This window comes from Ambystoma mexicanum, chromosome 12 (assembly GCF_040938575.1).
Source record: "Ambystoma mexicanum isolate Mex_15411 chromosome 12, UKY_AmexF1_1, whole genome shotgun sequence".
NCBI lineage: Eukaryota > Metazoa > Chordata > Amphibia > Caudata > Ambystomatidae > Ambystoma > Ambystoma mexicanum.
In genome coordinates this window covers 522,844,908-522,867,534 of record NC_090936.1, presented here as the reverse complement: position 1 = coordinate 522,867,534, position 22,627 = coordinate 522,844,908, and the positions used below count along the sequence as shown (strand labels likewise).

Genomic DNA, 22,627 nt, shown 5'->3' with positions numbered 1-22,627 from the left:
TAGCACAAGAATATCCCAGCTGGGGTCGAGCAAAGCAAGTTACCGAGCACGACTGAACAGGCCCACAGTCCATACAGGGCTGAACATATGAGTAACCCAAGAGGCGATGAGCGAAGCAAATTATTGAGAAGGGCTGAACAGGCTCGCAGCACATGCAGGGCTGACTATACAAGTAACCCAGGAAGAGTTTAAAGAAACAAGCTACTACGAAGGACTGAGCACGCCCATCACTTACCCAGGATTGAGAAACCACTTACCCCACAAGAGGCTGAATGAAAGAACTCACCAAAAAGGTGCAACCTTCAGACAAGACAAGGAGTGAATTTTGTTTCTTTTGTAACAATCAATCCAGATCCGGAAGAGATTTCCCAGGAGACAATATAAAGTTAAGACTGTCTGGACGAGTATATCACAAGGACATTGGGTCTCATTAAAAGTATGACAGTAAGTGGTAAAATTGGCGGTAATTTCATTACCGCCAACTTTACCACTATGCTGAATTCTGACTTTCCCAAAGAAATGTGGTAATTCCTCCAGTTGAATTACCTCCAATAATTAGCGGCATTAGCGTCGGGGCTAATTACGCCGACAGAATTACCTCCAAAAAAAGAAAACCCAATTCTGCCGAATTACAAGACCAAAATCAGCGGAAATACCTCCAAAAAGTGGAGGAAATTCCACCAAACACACAGCACAGTTACCTCCACTGCACCTACCTGAAACACACATCCAAGCAACATGCAGCCAAAAGCAGACATCGATCATGGGCTCCACAACCTGCAACTCCACATCCAGCTACAACAGCATGCTGGACCACAGCAGGGAACGAGACAGGCAACACAAAGCCACGGGTGCATGCAGCAAAGGCATGTTTCTACAACATTGCCCATTTCTCCAATACCATAGGTGCCTTGGATTGCACACATGTGGCATTGGCCCCAGGCAACAGAACAGACATACCAGAACAGGAAACTGAATGATTCCATCAATGTGCAAATGACCTGCGATGCCGACCTCACAATCAGCCATTGTTGTACCTGAAAACCTGGTGCCATACATGACTCAATGAAACTGCAGAACAGCACCCTACCTGTGTACATGGAGAGGCACAGAGGACTGCACTCAGACCTAAGCCCAAAATCACTGACACACACCTGGGGTACGAAAGCACTAGTAAAGTGAAACAACTACAAGTCCCATGATGCAAAAACAGAAATGCACAGAACAGGCACAGAACCCTGAATGATCCACCCTAAAACACAGACTTGAACCATGTGACGACACAGTGCATCCTGCCATGCAATGCAACATAACTTGTGCATACATATGAACATTGAAATGCCTGTGTGCATGAAGTGAGAACAGGGCCGCACAGAACATACATGGGGATGTGATGGAAGGACGAATGGTCTGCTAGGACCTCATGCAAAATGTATTTTTCTTTTGACTTGGGACGCATGTGGCCCATACATGTAATGAATGCACTAGTCCCAAATTGCATTAAATTAAAACATACAACAGTGTTTATTCTTGTCAACAAGGAACCCCCACCCCCAACACTAACATCCACCCCTCATCCCAAAACCAACTACCACCCTCTAGCCCCAACACCAACTGCAACTCCCCACCCCAAGTTCCAACGCCAACTCCCACTACCACTTCCTCTTGTCCCCTTTGTCCTTGGGGTGGGAAGCATGAGATGTGAGGCACTGCGAACGCCTGGCTGGTGTGCCTGCCATTGACCCCTCAGTAGGGGTGGCAGACACGGAACTCCCTTGAACACTGCCCCGAGGTGTTCCATTGTGAGGATGATAGCTGGGGCCATCGTCTCATTGGAGGCTGATAGCTGCTCAGCCAGCTCCCTCACCTTCTGGCTTACAAGGATTTGGCTGGCCTTAGTGTTCACCGTGCCCCTGCACAGTCGTTCCATGGCCTGGGACAGGAGTCTTGCCGACCCTTGAATCACATCCCGCATTGCCTGTGAACTGGCTAATTGTACTTGAGCAAATGCACGCATCTGTGCCTGCCCCTGCTCAATGTGGTTCAGTGGGTCCCAGATGGCTTGCATTCTGGGGGCTGCAACAGGCTCTGGGGATTGTGAATGGCCATGTACTACATCCCGTTCTGGAGGATGGATTGGATCGGTCTGTTCATCTGAAGACGTGTCCTGTTGGTACTCCAGTGCATGGCAGAATGACCGTGGTGAAGGAGTTGTGTGTAGTGGCAAGAAACTGTGCTGCAGTGAGGACTCAGGGGAGAACTGGCAGACAGGTAAATGAGCATGGCCTGATGGTATGGGAGTGGACTTTGCCCTGTTGATGTCACACTCAAAGTGCTTTGCTACAGAGGAAGTGGAGGAGACAGGAAAGGGAAAGAGAGACAGTGAGAAACAAGATGCTGGAAATCTTCGTCCAGTGTCCAGAGCACTCCTGCCTATCCTACTCCTGCCCCTTTCTTCTTACTGACAATAAAAATGGTCACTCTGTGTTTCCCGCATCCTGAACAATAGGAAAGGCACTGCCGCTTGTGTCTGCATTCTTCCAACCAGCCGATCTATTGTAATGCATCTAAACCAGCTTGACACTGAATCGTGTCCTAGCGAAGCAGGTCGCCTGCTAGACCTAAACTGAATGCCAGATCCCAGACTGAATCTCTGGAGGGTCACTCATTGACTCTAACCGGGGGTTCCAACCACTGCTTGGCCCAGCTAGCCCGAGAACGGCAACCTCATTGATAGCACCTCGATGCACCCTTGATAACCACTTCGATGACCATTGCCCGCTGACTCAAACCGCGGGAGCGTCACTCACCAACCTCTGTGAGCCACCAAAGCCTTACTCAGCCTGGTCAACTGCAAATCATTCTTGGGACTGCCCAGCCTGCATCATTTGAACCGCTGCTGTTTGGCCACCCGCATTTGCCCCTACTCGACCCCTGCTGGCTGCCAGTGCATCCACGATCCTACATACATGTTTGAGCCTGATCAGCTTGCATCATCTTTCGACTCTGGGTCTGATGCGTTAGCCCACCAAGAACTGAATCCATGTACTGTTGGCACTGAACTGCCCCCATGGTCCACTTGGACCCTAGTTACTGGTTAGATCACAATCGCTCCTGTTTTCATCCCAATATCCTTTTTAATGCTAGTACCTTACCTACCATCCCCGGAACTACGCTGAGCGTGGTACTTTCTCCAGTCTGTTGCATCTTATCTGTCCTTTCCTTTGGGGTGGGTTTTTGTATTGTAATTTCTTTTCGTTTTACGTGCAGATGGTGTGTTTTAGTAAAGTGTTTATATTTTTATAAAACCTTGAATGGACATTCCCTTTATTTTGGACAGTGATACTGTGTTGTTTGGGTCACTAGTGGTTCACCTTCATGCCCCTCTTAAGAGTATGGACTTCCCTCGGCCCCCGTTACCACAAAAGACGAACAAGGTATATCTCTTGATTGTCCCTGTTTTACCTTTATGATTGCTCTGTGTTTTGGTTTGTAGAAGTGTGAGGGCTGAGTGGGCCATTTTATCCCTACTCATCCTTGTACTCCTGCGAGGCAGGTTCCAATTTGTCACACTGTGGAACATGGATTGGGGCCGCTATAGGGGAACTGAGAGTGACATGTGACAAACTGGGGGTGGAAATGGCTACATTCTGGGGCCATAAGCATGCCATCAAGAACACAAGGGGCATAGGGCAGTTTTGTAGTCACAGAGTGATATGGGCAGTTGTTGGGGCTTCAGGATTATATGGAACAAGCCAGAGACAGTGAGATGTGACATGTGACAAATGTACAGGCAATTAGAGTCACAGTGTTTAAATTGGGGCAGTGGGGTGTGCCATGGGGCAGTTCTTGGGGAAATGCAAGTAAAATGGGGCATTCAGGGGGGCACTGCTGGTGGAAGTTATGGAGGCAATGAGAGTTATATATGGTAATTCCAGGGGTAGATAGACATGACACAAGACTGTTCTAGTGGAACGGGAGTCACATGGGACACATTAGGGGCAATTGCTCATAACATGGGACAGTTCTCGGGACAATGCAAGTTACAAGGGGGAATCCAGTAAGCAATCGTGAAATGCTGGTGATGATGAAATTGACTTGAGGCAGTTGTCTCATCAATGAGAATGGCATTTGCAAATCTGAGGGTATTACGGTGCAATACTTGGTAATTCAATTGTAAGGGCAATAACAATGGCCTGGTAAAAATCAAGATACAGTAGTACATGACACAGATATTCGGCAAGTGCAATGGGCAAATCAGGGGTGAGTGTGGCTTGATATGGTCAAGTGAAGGTGCAGTGAGGCAATTATGGGGAAATAAGAGTTACTTGGGTGGAGATTGAGTGGGCAATGGGGGAGGTCTGAGGGAACTGAAACTGATGCTGGGGTTGTTTGGGCGATGGGAGTGATATGGGGGGATCTCAGGATCAATGGGATGGGACATGTGGCATTGGTAGTGGACGTGACATGGGGGAAACCAGGGGTGACAGGGACGTTCTGGTTAAACATGTGACAAATAAGGGCATAGTGGGGTGTGACAGGAGGCATTTCTTGGGGATATGCAAGTAAAATGTGCTTTTCAGGGATCAGTGGGGTGTGACATGGGGCAGTGCTACTTGCAATGAGAGTGATATGAGGCAATTTGGGGTCAATGGGGGATATTCTAGGGGCAATTAGTGCAACACTGGGCAAATCGTGGAAGTTCTGAGCTTACGAGGGTGATATGGGCAGCAGGAAGTGGACCTTTATATGAGGCAAGTCAGAGAGCAATGAAACAATGTAGGGGTAATGAGAGTGACATTGGGTCGACCAGGGGGCTATGGAATGTCACATGTGACACATCTAATCTTGACTAGCAGTTCTATGTCCGTGAGAATGGCAAAGGGCCCCTCAGTGGTCAGTCGGGGCAGTGTTGGGGCATTGACAAAGACATGGGGCAAATCAGTTGGAATTGGTGCAGGGAAAATAAGGGAGCAATAGGACAGTTATAGATTAGTGAGAGTGACATGAGACAATGGGGCATGCCCCGGGGCATTTCTTGGGTCAATGAGAGTGACATTGGGTAATTCAGTGGCAATGGGGAAACGCTGGATCCTCTGAGAGTAGCATAGCTCAATCAGGTGGTAGTGGACCATGAAATGGGGCAGTCCTTGAAGCATTGACATTAATGTCAGGCAATTCAGGGGACAGTGAGACTTGACGTGTGATGTTTCGAGGGCCAATGCGATGGTCATTGGAGTGTTCAGGGACAATCGAACGTAAGTTCCACCTCGGTAGTGTGTTTATCATGGGCAGACACATCCCACTGCTAGCTTGTCACATGTAAATCCCATTGCAACCAGAACTGTCCCACTTGCCATGATTTCTCCCTGTGTCATTTAGACATGTTTGGTAACCTGGCATGTGACAGAAGCACACTTTCTGCTCATTCTGATTGTACATTATGCTCTGGCAATTCTGGTTATTTCCTAGCACAGTAATAATGATACTCAATACATTATAAATAGCCTGGCAACATTTTTAAAATGGAGTCATGTGATTTAGATTGTCTTTTTTCCCAGTGTGGTCGTGGCCCACTGCACAGGTATATTTTCAGTGACATGGTGCAAACATAGATGTGTCTCCTGCCCAACAGCTGTTTCTATTGGGCAGTCAATTTTTTGATTAAAAGGTTCCTGATTGGCAGTGGCAACATTCTTCTCTTTCCTTTGGATGGCCTGGCATCTAACCATTGCAATATATCACATGTTCCCCAAAGGAACTGTGTCTAAATGCTATGGGGGTCATTACGACCCGGGCGCAAAGGGATACCGGGCACCGGTAATGACACCGGTGCCGGTAATCCCTTCGCGCCCTATTCCGAGTCCTTCCCTTAATGCCTGGTTTTAGCAGGCGGTAAAGACGGGACCTGCAAAGGGATACCGGGGTCAATAACGGTACCGCAATTTGCGGTACCATTATTGCCGCCTTCCCATTGAGCCCTATGGGGGCTCAAATGAAAATGGGGAATGGCATTTCAAATGGGGACTTACCTGTTCCGGAAAAGGGCGGAATGGACCGGTAAGTCCCCATACCACCACGTCGGTGGCGGTACCGGTATTGGTGCTAGTCATGGCACTAATAGCGCCATGACAAACACCAACCTTGCAATGAGGGTCCATGGGCCTCATTACACGGTAGGCGGTAAATGTTTACCGGTACCGGTATTTTACCGGTACCGGTAAATCCTTACTGCCTTACTATGAGGTCCCTTTGCGGGTTGGGGAATTTAACGCCTGCTTTTTGCAGCGTTAAAAACCAACCCGCAAAGGGACAAGGGAGCTAATTACGGTACAGCAATTTGCGGTGCCGTAATTAGTACCTTCCCCATTCCCATAGAGCCCTATGGGGCAAAAATGGGAATGGGGAAGGGCAATGGGGGAAGGGGGAATTACCGCCCCACCAACCTTGGAATAGGGTGGTAATTCCCCTTTCCACCAAGGCGGTGCCGGTATTTTACCGGCATGGACCAAGGTGCTAATAGCACCTTTGTCCACCGCCATCCGTGTAATGAGGCCCCATGTCTTTTTAATCTAATTTCACCTCGAAATTAAGCAATACAATGCACTGTTTTGACCCATTTCTTAATTTCTTTTACAAAATGTATTTTTGATTTTGTTTGTTCATACCCAACCTTACGCAAAATGCAAAATTCAAAATGTATTTTTAGCAATAAAAATAATAAAACCCATCACGTTGAATGATTACAACTACATTATTCACGATACTCAATTAATTAGATCAATCTCAACCTACAATCATAAAGGCAAAAAAGAAAAAAGAAAACAAATACGATAAAGTTCAAGTTCATGAAAAATATTTACAGTATTTCAGCGTAGTTTCATTTGAAAGCTGTGCCTTTGCAATTACCTCATTATCACCAATGTATTCGAAACAGTCATGCACACTGCAGAGGTTTGACAACTCCTATTGTGACAACAGTTTCCTCTCCACTCGAGACTCGGTGGAAGAGATCGCCCACTACAAAATAATCCGAATTATGAACCAATTGACACAACCACAGTGTTTGCTGGGGCTGCAATTTAGGACGCATCTTCAAAATGTGTTCCCTGGTCTGCTTCACCGCCTGATTATTACATAGGCCACATCCTCCTGCGCCCCCCTCTGCAGGGGACTTGATTGTACGTATTTCGCCTGTGTGAAGCAGATTCAGTCTGTATCTTCGAAACCATTGGCACCAGTACCCGTTTGTGAACTTCTTAAAACACCTCGGGATTACCCCTAGTGATTAATCAAGACGATTCAGGCTGTTGTACAAATTTGATGATCTGATTTTGGAAATTGTGAGCATCCAAGCACAGCAGAACAAATGTTGTTTTCACAGATATTGGATTCTCGGTGAGGTCATCCACCAATCGATCGCAACCACCCAGCACCTGATCTGCCTGCTTCTTAAAATTCCTCAGCGTGCCAGAGGTTGAGTGCACCATACCATCGGCAAGGTCATGATATAAAGACCCTTGCTGATAGACCGACAGCTTCCTATATAGCGTCAAGATTCTCCACTCCAATTGGGAGCTCAAAGACGTTAGCCCCAACTTGAACCGTAATGCTACGATCAGCATACAATTAGGTTGATTCAATATTTGCTTCCATACCGCATATTCTACTCTGTTGTAATACAAAGACCTTGGGCCTCATTACGACCCTGGCGGAAGACCATGGTGCTATTAGCACCATGGCCCATGCCGGCAAGTTACCGACTCTGCCATGGAGAAAGGGGGAATTACCACCCCATTACAAGGTTGGCGGGCGGTAATTCCCCCTTCCTCCATAGCCCTTCCCCATTCCCATTTATGCCCAATAGGGCTCAATGGGAATGGGGAAGGCGCTAATTACGGTGCCGCAATTTGCGGCACCGTAATTAGCACCAAGGTCCCTTTGCGGGTCCCTACTTTAACGGCTGGTCTACACCAGCCGTTAAGGTCGGGTCCCGCAAAGGGACCTCGTAATTAGGCGCTAAAAGATTAACGGCGCCGCAGCCTTTCACGGCGCCTTTAACCCATTAACGCCTGGGTCGTAATGAGGCCCCTTGTTTTAGCCCCAAGCTCCACATATTTTCTGTTCTTTGGGGAGAAGACCCTTCAAACTACTCTGGGTGAGTCTGGGCTTGCACACTATGCTTGCATATGCCAAGTAGGAGAAATATGTACACCAAACCACTTTAAAACTGTCCAACCGTCACTGGTTAGCATATGCAAAGACTGAATATATAACACATATATTCATTTACAGGACGAAATATCCTATATCCAGAATTTTTCAAAGAAATAGGTTACAGAATAGGAAAGCCACGGCCACATACTTTTGAAGGGCTAGAACTGTTTGACCATCCTGAGACAGACAGGAGAATAGGCCTAAGCAGTAACTTTGGTATTAAAGGATTAAAGAGTGAAATTGGACATTACCTCCCACTGAGCTTAATCTCACAAATCGGCTGAAATTGTAGGCAAGGAAATCAGGGAGATTAAATCAGAGCATGTGTATTGTAGAGTTGAGGGGCCTGTGAAAAATACATTATTTCCCACAGATCTGATTGCCTTCAGTAAACAGCACAACAGTTCACAAAATATTGTCCTCGCTTGTATGTGGCAAGTGCTCAAGCAGTTCGGACAAATACACACAGTTTGTGTCAGCACCTATTTCACATAAATAAAACTGAAGAGGCAAATGTATTTGCTTTGGAAATGTTAAGTGCATGTCATATTGTGAAACTTCATGTGACCGCGAATGATTGTAAACTGCGCTTTGCTCAACAATCAACCAAGGATTCTGATTTAGAGAAAATAGATCTGGCAGCTGTGATGCGGTCTATGAAGTTTCATCAAATAGATCTGGAACCACCCCGACAAGAGGAGTATATTGGCTGCTTATTAAAAAAATCGGGGGTTAGTCGTTCTGGCACTCCAACAATGCTGCCTCTGTGCCCAGATTCTCCCCTTTTGACTTTCCTGAACCCTGAGCAAGTCCCTATTTTGGTGCCCGACTGTTCATCATGTCATCAAAAATCGTCTGTGGACATGCTTGATGTATCTGTGGTGCCCATGACAATGGGCTTGGGGGTGAGGGGTATGTTGATCTAAAGTGGGGGTGGGGTTTTGGGGGGGGTCACCAAAGAAAATAATGGTTTGCCTGTGATTGTGGTTGAGAATGAATCTATACACGAAATCAGGAAAACAAGTTTGGTAATCCCAAAATATTGTTATGCCGAATAAGAACAGGCAAGCATCTAAAATATTCTTCCGCACTTTGTTAAAGAAACCTGAGGTAACAACGAAACTAAGAATAAGAGACCTACTTTCTAACCTAGTTGATGTGGTTCATAAGTCAATTTCTAAAAGTTCGAGCTCCTGTGAAGATCTGGCAGCAGGTGTAATGAATCGTAATCACCACCATGGTAAAGCGACATGGCGAGCGCTGAAGCTCTGCCCCGGCCAAGCTCTGTCCAACCCACTTTAGGGGCCGGGGTCTGACATGGGCAGGCTCTGATCCGTTAAATAACGAAGATCCAAGGTTGCATAAATCTCTTTAGGTGATAAGGTCCTGTCAAATCCGTCAAAATCTCAACATCAGTTTGGGTTGGTAGTCACTGGGATGACCAAGAACTCTGAAGTTCAGATGAACGCCTCTAATATTATTTCTAGCAGCAATGTAATATCTGCATGGAACGCCTTCTCTCAGAGCCAAGGTGTTATACACAAAGATGCTACACTAAGATTTAAACTGTATGTTGTCACAACAACAACAGCACCAACTGCTCAAACTCCATATCCAATGCACCCTCAAGTATTAAAGAAATCTTCCAATACACACATTTCTTTAAACCAACCTGTCACGAATGGAATGTGCGGTATTGATATTGCAAGGGCACCAATAGGTCCAAGTGTATTGAGTAAATTGAGTGGGGGATACAAACAGAGGGCGAGAGTGAATTGTTTGAATATGCGGCTTGCGCACTACTCTCGGGGGCTGTTGGTTTTATTAGAGAGTGTTTTACCTGATAACAAATCTATTGTATTGAATGGTTCAAATGTATTGGAAATGCTGCGCTCATTCCCCTCATTGACTTTCATTAAACCAACTGATATTGACTGCGCATTCTTCGTTTGTCGGCATTGAGTTTTTCTTTATCTTAAATCCAAAATCATCCTTGACTCCTTTTTAAGGAAATAATTGCAATCCGGTCAATGGGCTTTGGCCTCTCATTATATACAGAAACTCCTCTATTTCAAGGGAAACATTCTATTGATGAAAAATACCTTAAGGACATGGTGGAAGCTCTTTGCAGGGAGAATGATCAACTAAGACAAAACCACTATTTGGGAATAACTGGGACACCACCAAACTCACAAAACTGCTTACCCCAGACATGTGGGGTGCCTACAGTAAACAAAAGCCAGATGCTTCCATCGTATCCCTAATATTAACCCGACAGGATTTCATGTATCTTTACTTTGTTGGAATACTAGGTGCCATGACATTTTGGTATCCAATTCAGAAGTGGGAACTCTGCTGGGTAACCATACAACTATTGCTTTACAGGAAACCTGGTTATTACAAAGTCCCACCCTTGATGACTACTCAATTGTGTGTCAACCAGCTGAAAATGGTGCTTTGGGGAGACCGTCTGGGGGATTGTTGACCACGGTTAAGATTTCCAGTCCGATCTCCATAATCTCATCCAACACTTTACTGTTTGGAATACTGTCGATTCATATCAAAATTAATCTGAACATTATTTGGAATATCTTGTTCATAGACATATACTGGCACATAGGTTTGGGGCCCCTAAGCACCTACAGTGACAAAATAATCACAGTGTCCCACTTGCCATGATGAGGCACGATTTGGATCTTTACACTTTAAAAAGTAGAGCGCACTGGAAGCACCTAGCACTTTATTATAAAATCATGACTTCAGAATCAGTCTTCTGTCTGTATACAGATCTAAAAGATATAATCGCAAAAAAGGTGACAGATATCTTGGTGCCTTTTTTGGAAGGCTGTCTTCAAATGCTCTCTGAGTTGGGTCTATCTTTTAGGGAATTAAAGGAAAATCCAGATAATGTCAATAAAATGCTCTGTAGACATGACTGGGCAACTACAACTGATACCATGCACTCTTATGACTCTCTGAAACAGTTTAAATTTTACCATAAAGCTGCCAAGATTATTGCACCTTTCTTGACCATCAATCCCCATCCCTCGATTCAGTGAAATTTTATTTTCTTTCGATTGAATTTAATTCCAACTCGATATAATCCCGGAGTCACACAGGTAGTGACATGTCATTTCTGCAATACCCCCTTCACACAAGAAACGCAGAAACATTTTCTTCGCTGTGTGGAGCCCAGGGCAAAGTGGGAGGTTTATTTTGAAAGTTTTGCTCTGAATTTTACTGTTGATATTTGGAACATATTGTGGCAGTACTGCTTAGCGAGTCGCCCAACTTCCTTAGTTTTAGCTGTTGTTGGTTTTCTGAGATCTTTGACACTTTTTTTATTGCGATCTTAACTTCATGAATTTGATCAATTTGGTGTATGTGCATTTATTGTATCTGTTGTTTTATCAAACTGTTTTATATGTACTTGACAATAATGAAATTATTATTTATTTTTATTAAAAAAAATGTTTTAGCACACATGGTGCTTCTACATTAAATTCCAAAACAAACATGATTTAAATACAACATTGTCTTAGTGTATGTACAAAATAACCCATTGCAAGCAAATTCAAGTTTCTTAGATCTGTCGCTTTCAATTCGGATCATTTCCAAAAACTAAAATATTATGAATCATAAGGCATGAATATACAGTATTCTTATCTTGTTGTATTTTCTTGAATACGACAGATAAAAAGAGAAAAGAGACAGGCGAGGTTAGATGCCACTAAACTTAATAACCTCTGCTCTTGCTGCCTGTAGGACACCCTGGGCCTCATTACGACCCTGGCGGAGTGGGTTTACGCCAGCTGTATTCGCGGCGGACCCGTCCGCCCTACTACGAGTTCCCGTAGCGCCATGGAGCGTTTTCCGCCTGGTTTTTCCGGGCGGAGAAATCCATGGCGCTACGGGACCTTGTTGTTAATTACGCCACCGTATTTTACGGTGGCGTAATTAACGCCTTCCCCACTCCCATTATACCCTATGGGGCAAAAATGGGAATGGGGAAGGGTAAAATGGGGGATGGGGATTTACTGCCCCGCCAAGGTCGGAATGGGGCGGAAAATCCGCCAACCCCCATGGCGCTATCGGCAGCTTTCCGCCGTGCTCCATGGTGCATTTTGCACCACGATTTCCGCCAGGGTCGTAATGAGGGCCCCTGTAATTGAGCAAAATTCCATATCAGGACTTTCACCAAGGCTAATATAAGGGAGAGGTGGGTCGCCATCAGCAACCTATGCTACAGGTCCTCCCTAATAACCCCAGCCAATGAAGTCACAAATGGTCCCAGAAGTAATATCCTTTTTTTCTGACACAAATTGGCAGTCCATTACCAAATGCTTCAATGATTCTGTTGCGGTGCCACATAATCTGCACCATCTCATCTCAGACAAAATGCCCCACTTGGGGTCCCTTACCTCCAAAGTAGGAAGACAAATTAAGTCTAAACTTCAAGTACCATTCTCGAAATCTAGTTGAAGGGAATTTCCTAACATATAGGCCCTCATTAGGACCCTGGCGGTAAGGGGTTTACGCCAGCGTTAGCTGCGCCGACCCCTTACCGCCAACTACGAGTTCCCAAAGCGCCATGGTCACTTTTACGCCCGCTTCTTGCGGGCGTAAAAATCCATGGCGCTATGGGACCTTGGTGTTAATTACGCCACCGTAATGTACGGTGGCGTAATTAACGCCTTCCCCACTCCCATTGAGCCCTATGGGGCCGAAATGGGAATGGGGAAGGGTAAATGGGTCAATGGGGACTTACCGCCCCGCCAACCTCGGAATGGGGCGGTAAGTCCGCCATCCGCCATGGCGTAAACGGACTTTACGCCATGGCGGAAAAGTCCGTCGATGGCGGAAAAAATCCGCCAGGGTCGTAATGAGGGCCATAGTCTTGGGTGTTTCATAGGTAGGAATGCTATTGCATAGCCCTTGTATATTCTCAATCTACCTACATCTTGGAGATCTTTTATATTATCCCATCTTTTAATCTTAGCCCTTAACACCCCATCAGAGACTGGGGCTTGTAGATCAAGCGTCTCCATGAATCTATCGCACTTGCTCTTACATTTAACCAAGAAGGGATTCCTCCAGGGGCGTTGCTAAGGGGGGGGGGGGCTAAAGGGGCTATAGCCCCTGATCTTTTGGTTGTAGCCCCGGATAGAATCTCAGGAGCTACAGCCAAAAGACTAGCTAGCCCCCATTCCCAACAGTTCTGACATCAGCTTGGCCCCGGTTCTTTTCCAGACCTAGCAACTCCCCTGGATTCCTCCCTTTAGCCATGTGAGCGAACAAAAAATAGTGTATCTGAGGATCCTCTGCCACTATCATCTTAAAATAAGATGATGGCATTGGCGGCCCGATAGCACAGCGAGTAGAGCGCTCACTTTGACGTTTGTGCAGTGCCTCCTAATGCAGGTTCGAATCCCGGCAGGGCCAAACTCAGCCTTTCATCCTTCCACTGTCGATAAATGAGCACCACACGCTGTGGGTAATAATAAGCTGGGTTCAGATACCTGAGGGTTCCTAGCGCTAAATTAATATTATTATTATTGTTATTATTATAAAGGGTAAGAGTGCATTTCAAATGTTGGGCCCACCATGACACTAGACCCAACTCTAGTCTAATCAGACTCACAACGGCTGCCCTTGGCAGACCCAAGGCTCATTTCAATACCCTCTCTTTCATAATATCAAAGAACTTCCTACCCTTACGCGTTGTTAATTCACAGCCATACAGGAGCAGAGCCGATATTTTAGGCTGGTCGAATTCAATAAATGGGAGGGAAAATGTACACAGGGTTGTTTTGACTCTCATTGCCAGTGAAACACAAGTCGCCACCTTCCCTTCCATCCTCTTTTCTTTAACTCTCCTTTTCATTTTAAAGGCCAAGGCAAACCCCAAATATTGCAAGTAATTAATTTTTGTAAGTGACGAGTTCTTTGTTCTTCCTGTGTAGCTTATCTATTTCCTTTTCATAGTGCATGTCATAACCATATATTTCGCAGGATTCACATGCAGATGATTCTTTTATAGATAAGTCCCCTGCCCAGTGAGGCAGCGGTGTAAACCTGCAGGAGTAAAGTCCATAAGTATTACATCATCTGCATATGCAATGGACACCACCTTCATCGGACCCCACCTTCATCGGACCCCACCTCGGAGGAAAGTCCCCCCAGGACTTGGCTTCCTCCCACAGGTCCGACAGGTATAGATTGAAAATAGTGGGGGCAACAATGCAACCTTGACGGACACCCCTTGCGACCTGTATATCCCTTGACAGATCACCTTTGCGGTTGAGCCTGACTTTTGTGGTGCTGTTAGAGTATAACATCTGAATCATAGACAGCAAGCCCCCATCTATGTCCCAGTCTGCAAGCTTCTTACATAGGTGTTGATGGGCTACGTTATCAAAGGCCGCAGACAAGTCGACGGAAGCCACGTACAAGGTTGGATGTGTGTTACCGCCAACCTCTGAAAGGCATGTCTGGAGAATAATCCCACTTTGCAAGGTGCCCACCCCCCTTCTAAACCCTGTCTGCAGTGGATGCAGGGGGTTGGTTCTCTCTGCCCAAGATCTCAGTTCCCTAAGAACCATAGAGGCAAAGATCTTAGAAGTTGTGTCGATTAGGGAGATAGGTTGATAATGAAAAAGGTCAAAGGTTAGATAATAACCAAATGACTATAAAATAAAATACAAAAATTGTCTCTTTTATTCACAATAGTTGACCTGTGGGATGTGTACCACCTGTGTCACCCTTTCCCAGCAAGTGCAAGGGAAGGGGCAATGTAGGCAGGTGGCATTTCCGGTTTCTCCCAGCAATTAAGTGCCTGGGGTGAAAATGTTATGCAAAGCATGAGCAGCTCCATTCTATTTTAAAATGATCACCCCTAAAATAAGGATGGAAATGTTTATAAAAGTCAAATAATGAATCCATTAAGGTTGTCATCCCGTTGCATGCCAGGCACCCAAATGGGTTTAGGGCTGTCCTTAGTCCTCCAATTAGGTGGATGCATGTGGCCAAAACATATCTAGGTGCTGTTCCCGCACCCCAGACACTTAGCTCAGCAAAGGTGCAAATTGTGAGGTACTTATGCTCACAGTCTAACCCACTTTCTGCATGCTTCCCTCCTCTGTTAATCACAATTCCTGCACAATCACCACTGGTTGCAGAATCTCATCCTGTTTTTCGCAAGTTTTGAGAATTGGCCCCTGAGTGCATATGTTGGTCCGAGTGCAGGGACCTGACTCATTCTATATAAATCTCATTACATGTTTTGAAATCTCAAATGACAAAACAAATACAGGTTAGCTAGGATAAGCCTATTTTGATATGGATCAATAATCAAGATATTGGCCACCGGCAAATGTTAAAGGTGTGTGTAACAGTTACACACTAGAAGAAATAAGCCACAGGTTAACATACACCAATATATGGCTGGTCAATAAATTGTTTCTCCCCTGCCTCCACAATTAGCCCTTAAAACCAGTTATTGTCAACAGTATACATGAATAGGGCATTATGTACAATTTGGCATCTCATGATTTACACCAGTAGCACAGTCCTTATTTGCATGTGGAATGACTACAGGATATGAAATTTGTGAAATGAAATTATTTTTCAAATTCTATTTTTTTTTAGGAACTATGATAACCTCAATTGCTCACCAGATTGAAGGTAAATATAATTGGTGAGATGTCTTTCTGAATAACATTATTGGGTGGGGATGAGTGTGTTTGCTAGTTACATTTAGTTAAGATGAAAACACACATCTTCTTATTTAAGTAATATGAAAACACAGAATAAAGTTTACATAGTTTGATGGCTCGTGTACATTATGTCATGATTATATACTACAAATGTCAGTGAACACAAATAGACAAAATAAATACATGGATTATTTTCCTATCTCACTAGTTTAACTAACCTTACTGTAAATCCAGTCACAAAATTAATTAGTAACTTTTATATTTTCATGTTCTTTTCAAAGTTTTTTTTTTACTAAAATCTTAACAGTTTGAACATGTCTTGGAATATTGTTAATATTGGCAACACTCCTCAAATGCGCTCTAAGGGCTGTATACATTTAGGTGACTTAATAACTACTCACCACCCAGCATTTCTGACTGGTTAGATACACAAACAGAATTGTTTCTATGTGGTTTGTGTTTGATGTGTAAAAAGATGATTACAATGAACCCATTTGAGTTGGAACAGGTCAGTTGGAGATATTCTTTCAGATAATCACATTGACTGCAATGCTGATTTTGCAGAGCATGGCCTTATTTGTCAATTACCCAACCTATATACGGTAGCACTGTCAAAAAGGTGTAGATCTGCATATTAGGACATATTAGGAAATTAGAGACTGAACTTTTTGGCACATTCAATAGCAAAATTCTGAAGGGCCTGAATTAATATGAATAAGCCCAAAATTATGGCCATATCAGGAAACAAGATTGCCAGGGTAAACGTGCAATGGGATTCGCATAATGTTGAATATGTGAAAAGTTATGTAGTATATTTTGTGTAGATTTGGGGTCTGGCAGTAATTTCTTACTGCCAAAAATAATGGTAATTTGGTGATGACTACTGCTTGCATTTAGATTGGGTTTGGCCTTATTTCCTTTCAGTGACCATTCCTTGTTACATTATATGGGATAATTTAGTAGTATACACTATTGTTGGTATTTTAGTGGTGAGCATGATTTGTCTGTTTTATTTATGGCCCCAGCATACACAAAACCTTCCTCTTATAATGTTCTTGTGATTTATAGAGGGCCTTGAACCTACATTCAGAAACACCACAATTTCACATATAGCATTCTCAATAACCTGTGGTGTTATCACTGATTTATATACATCAGTGAACTATGCTTCCATATGCCTCATTACAGATTTATTACTGGTTCATGGACCCCGAGTAATTTATATTTTGTATTAGATTCCACCCAGACACCATGCACTGGGGAACACACGTACACAACTCTTTATCACTGCTAGTTCTATCTATTCCATATACATGGGAAACATGACACATGTATTACCTAAAAATCTTCCCCCTTTCCCGAGATATTATTCTAAATGCACCAAGAAAAGACAAAAATAAAAACACTGTACACGGTCTGCGTATATCAGTTGCATTTCAAAGTAAACCTCTTACCCTTTTGTACATTGGTATTCCCGCATTGTCTGTAACAAAAAGAAGAGAAAAAATATTTTGACAGAACAACATTCACTTTGCAACATTACAGCGTGGCAATTAAACACAGGGGATTCCCTTTTTATAATCTGCCTGCCTGATATTTTTAGAAGGTCATTCGTACAGCAGCACACAGAACCCTCAATTCACTTTGGATATTTACCAATTATCTGTCCCCCACGCGACCGCCCTTCACTCTTCTCCGAAGAATGGGCCCAGGGTTGTCTTTGTAATCTTGAAAGCTTGAAGTGCACAGCGAGATCATGGAATTCTTAAGCCGGTGCTAAGTGAGGCTGGGCACGCCTGCCTCACAGCCCAGTCTCAGATTCTCTGTCTCGGCAGCTCAGCAAAAGCGATCTGCCAAAAAATCTGTCATTCTTTTCCCAGCAAACCTCTGTATCTTCCCCTTTTCCTACGTGGAGCCGTTGCAGATACTTTGCACCAATCAAATTAAAAAGGCTGCATCACCCTTCCTTCCATACAATAGCCCATTTTTACAGTATGAAACTGTAACTAAAATCATTTCCTGGCATGCAGATTCTGCTTGCTGCGAACACAGTGAACAGAAAGAAGAAGAAAAAAATATCCTAGCGCACGTTTGAAAAACGAACTTCACAACATGTACTTCCACCTTGTTTTCACATAGAGATTACATTATAATGTTAATGAGTTAGCACTAGTGATTAGTACTTGTTAATTAAGTCAGTCAATTAGATAGCTAATGTAGTCTCCTGTGTATGAGGCATTTCAAGGAAGAGAAAAACAAATGCACGTTTACCCTCTGTAGCTTTATATTGGGCTTTTATTTATTGCAATACGAATTCCATACCTTGCATGCCTTCAACCATATATTCATCTGTTCTGTTGGCATCATAAAATGACTATATGTTTTTGCCACATTATTGCTGGCAATAGAATGCTATCACATTCAGTGAAGCGCTATACTTCAAAGCGCTATATTTTAAAGCACTATAAATTATACTACTGTTACAAATACCTGGGAATAGAGATGATGGCTGGTGGGACATATAGGGCTATCGTAGAAAGTAAAAAAAAGTAAGGCCAGGCAATTGATTTGTCTGATAAACAAAGTTGAATCAGGCAACTGGCTATTCGATAGAAGGGATCCTCAAGCTCTATAAACAAAGCTTTACATCTGCTATCCTATATGGACTAGAAGCACTATCCATCAAAGATCTATCTTGGCTTAATGTTGTGGAGGGTTTATTCTGAAGGAAGCTGCTGAGTTTACCTCGCTCCGCTCCAATGGCTTATTTATGTTTAGAATTGGGACTTGTATCCCTTAAAAGTCAGGCACTTATACAAAGGGGTTTGCTTCATATTAATTTTAGAAGCTTACCAAGATGCCGATTGTTGCAATGTATAGATGCGAACTACGATACAAGATCCTTTAGTAATTTTGTGAAATTAAATGAGAAGTGCTTCTTTGATATGGAATGGTCCCCCGATTTTGTACGTGGTACCAAGTATGAGGTGCTGAAAATCATATTTAAGAATAAATTGAAATAGCGGGATTCGGTAAAACACTACTCACACCTTCAGTCATTCCATAACTTCAAGTACGTATTAGGTATAGCCCATCAATACATAAATACCCAGCATTACCTGTTGAAATGTCCTAGTCCAGCTGTCCGTAATTTTATACTGAAATTACGAGTGAACCAACTCCCGGTGTTAGCACTGAATGGTGCCCATTCCAATATCCCACTTTTGCAGAGACTGTCGTATTTGCAAATCACAAGAAAACATTGAAACTCCCAGACATGTATTGACGCTGTGCCCAAAGATGGGCCCGGCCTATGTGACAATACTAGGTCAATTTGTAGGTAACTATGAGGCTATAAAAAGTGAGGAATTCTGGAGCTACTGTCTATATACTGATCTAGAACCTGTACTTATAGCATTGTATAGAATCTGGGGAATTGTATCAGAGCTTCTAAACACCTTGAAAAGTGAAAATGTAGAAGAAATTTTTGAGCAAATTCCAGCAGAGAAAAGCAAATAACTATGAAAACTATATGTAATAGATGATTTGTTAGATCATATGTTAGATTTTAGATTTCAGATTTTATTAATCAGTTTTACATGTATTATTGATATATATGTATTTTATCACATTTTTCACTCTATACACATAGTGTGTGTACTTTTAATTAAAGTCGATGTGTTGTGATGGGATGCGAAAACATAAAATTGATATTTATAATTTATGATATGAAAAACATTTTTTATAGGAATGATTTTGTAAAGGTTCTTTTATGAATCAATGCAAATAAATAAATAATCTCTATTCACACCTCTTTCCATTGTTTAGATTTTTTAGCAACACCAAGTCAGGGTGCAAGCTATACAGGAGGTAAGTGGCACTGGGTGGCTCACCATCCAGAATACTGTGCCTTATATTTAAAGGAATTATGTCTTTCGTTTGTGAAACACTGCGAATTTCGAGTACTAAGAGGTTTGCAAATCAAAATATAACATCATGACTGAATGTGATGCAAAATAATACCATATGCTCTGTTAATGTACTTTCCTCGGGAAGTACGGAACATAGGGAAAATAACTAGATAAGGCATTTGAGGACCCGAGGGGAGGCTTCATACTATGTAGCATCCTTCTTTACTGATTTCAACAGTAGCATAAATAGAAAATTAAACACCATACATCCCATTGAGCGTTGGGATTTGCAACCGATGTAGATACACGTCATCACTCACCATAATATCATTGTATCTTCTTTAACATGCTCGTTTGTGCAAGGAGGGCTTTACTTTGCGAATTACAGGAGAGATAGGCACTTATCACCAATCTCGCTTATAGTGCTCTGTTTGTATTAGGGCATCAAGTGTTAGATCCGCTTGTAGTCTTCTTTTCTTGAACATGAAATCTTCTTTTCTTTGCTGTTCTTTGTTGTCCTTCAAGTGTAATCCTATACCACTGTGAAAGTGTCTGCCGTATTATTTCTATTCCTGCTTTTCCCTTTTTGGTGCAGGCTGTTCGCAGCTGCCAGTTATATTTCAGCCCCAGCATCAACTCATGCGTGGTGCTCACGAATGCTTAAATGGCTGCACTTATTGGAGCTCAGTTTGCTCAGTTTGCTCAGTTTGCTCTAGGGAGTAATTTGGTAGCAGGGAGCCATTACGGTACGGTACGGTTCGGTCATTTGCACGTCGGAGTGCATGTAGGCTTGCTTTTGCCTTGTATATTTATGCTCTGCTATGCAAGTAAGTTAACAATGTCTGTCATGCAAGCATGGTAGGCTGCGTTTATAATTACAATTAAACGCTGCCTGTCCTGCAAGCAGGGCAGGCAGCATGTACAAGGGATCACTATGGAATCTGTCTGCTTTATGCTGGTGCATAATACAGGTATGCTCCATAGGGATCCCCAGTGTTTGCGCCATCATAAAAATGCTAGGGCCTCTGTATGGCAGAGAGGAAGGCAAGTTTCTTTCTGCCCTTCCTATTTGCCATACAAATTAATTAAAAAGGGGCATGACGTTAATGGAAAATTTAAAAGCCTTACACAAGAATGTTATGCCTTTCATTAAGGTTAGCCCCCAATGAACATGAGGTACAATGTGTTGGTGTCTTAACACTGTGGGGTGCATGTAAAGGCCTCAAACAGAAGTCCCTTTCACATGAATGGCAGGATTTTAAACACTGAAGCAAAAACGGCTTGACCTTTGTTTTTGTTTTCAAGTAAAATTAAAGAGCCATGTGGAAAGGGGCCTAACTGTCATTACCAATGGATAAGCAGCATTTTAATTTACAAATGTAGGAGGAATCAAAGATCCCTGTCACATGGAAAACAGGATTTTTAAACATTGAAAACAAAAACAGCCTGAACATGTGTGTGCAGATAAAAAAAAGTAAAAGTGAAAAAAAATATCACTGCTCACAGAAAAATGTCAGGAAAACAAAACATGATGTGCGGGTTGACCAAAAGCAATGCATATTTTGTTTCACCCACAAAACTCCACTGACATTTGAAGAGCCACTTTGTCTTAATGGAAAATGTCAGCCCAAGGCAGACCCTTTTGCTGGCTGGTACCAAAACTTCACAAGGATATCTCCCACTTCCAGCCTGGTTGTGACATCTTCCATCTAATGACCAACCGCAATAAAAATGTCCTGGTTGTAATATCTGTTTTTATTAAACTTTAATAAAAACCTATAAACAGAAAAATACATTCCTACTAAATGCGTCGAAATTTAGTGTTCTCCAGACGTGCTTACTCTGAAAGCATGGACTTCAAGAAAAGTCACCCTTGGCTGGAGCAAGACTAATGTGTGTGAAAATGGGGGCCCCTACTTCAAAGAGCAAGCCTCCAGCACAAAGGAGAATGATAAAAGAGCAGGCTGACCCAGTGAAAACAAATGGCCGGAAGGCAGGAGTCAGGGCCATTTGTCCCACATGAAAATTCACAATTGATTTAAAAGAACTATTATCATTTAGTCCTTTTTCTCAGCCATCATAAGGCAGATGGATTTCATCTATGTACCACTCTTTATGTAATTTCCAGGCGATTTTGGGGATAGAAAATGTATCTATCTGTGACTCTGGGAACTGTAATGGCCAGTTGAACTAGGTTTCTGGCTGATCTGAACATGTTCAAATGTGAGAGTTGGTGAGTGGGTGGAAATTGAAATTAGGGATATGCTTAATAACTTACATATTCATAACTGTTGTGCTTTTATGCAAATGGCAGAAAGGTGTAACATGGCCATGCTACATGATACAGATTTGGTGATTTGCTTATCTAATTCCCCATGATTAGCTAAAACAGAAAATATGTTTAGTCTGGCAGTTGCTTGTAAAATTATAAGGTTGTGATAAATAACTAGTTTTTGCCAAAAAAGTTGAAAGGAGAACAAAGGACGATGACAAATGGGAATTGCCATATGTTGCTCCAGACCCCTAAACCAATCCTGACTTGAAGGCTGGGTTTGGGAGGAGAGAGAAGGTTAATTTTCCACTCCTAGTGGCTGAGATTATTGTCAGGGTACTTCCCCAAGATTGTAAAATTGATGGTGTCATCGCTGCTATATAAGGGGGACTGCACTAGGACAGGGGACACACAGAGAGGAACAGACAGAAAAAGGAGAAAGACATCAGGAAGGCTGTTGAAACTTACCATCTGACAGCTGTTAGGAGACACCAGAGGAGATTGCTGCGAGT

The 22,627-nt window shown here is 43.2% G+C and overlaps 1 protein-coding gene across 1 annotated transcript in view; it reads left to right on the top strand.

Annotated features, from left to right (window-relative positions):
• LOC138514504 (uncharacterized) overlaps nucleotides 1-22,627 on the top strand; it is a 222,183-nt gene that overhangs the window by 153,363 nt on the left and 46,193 nt on the right. The window contains exons 7-8 of the mRNA XM_069629978.1: nucleotides 15,865-15,900; nucleotides 19,761-19,802. Coding sequence (XP_069486079.1) covers nucleotides 15,865-15,900; nucleotides 19,761-19,802 — 78 coding nt within the window. The remainder of the gene's footprint in view (nucleotides 1-15,864; nucleotides 15,901-19,760; nucleotides 19,803-22,627) is intronic.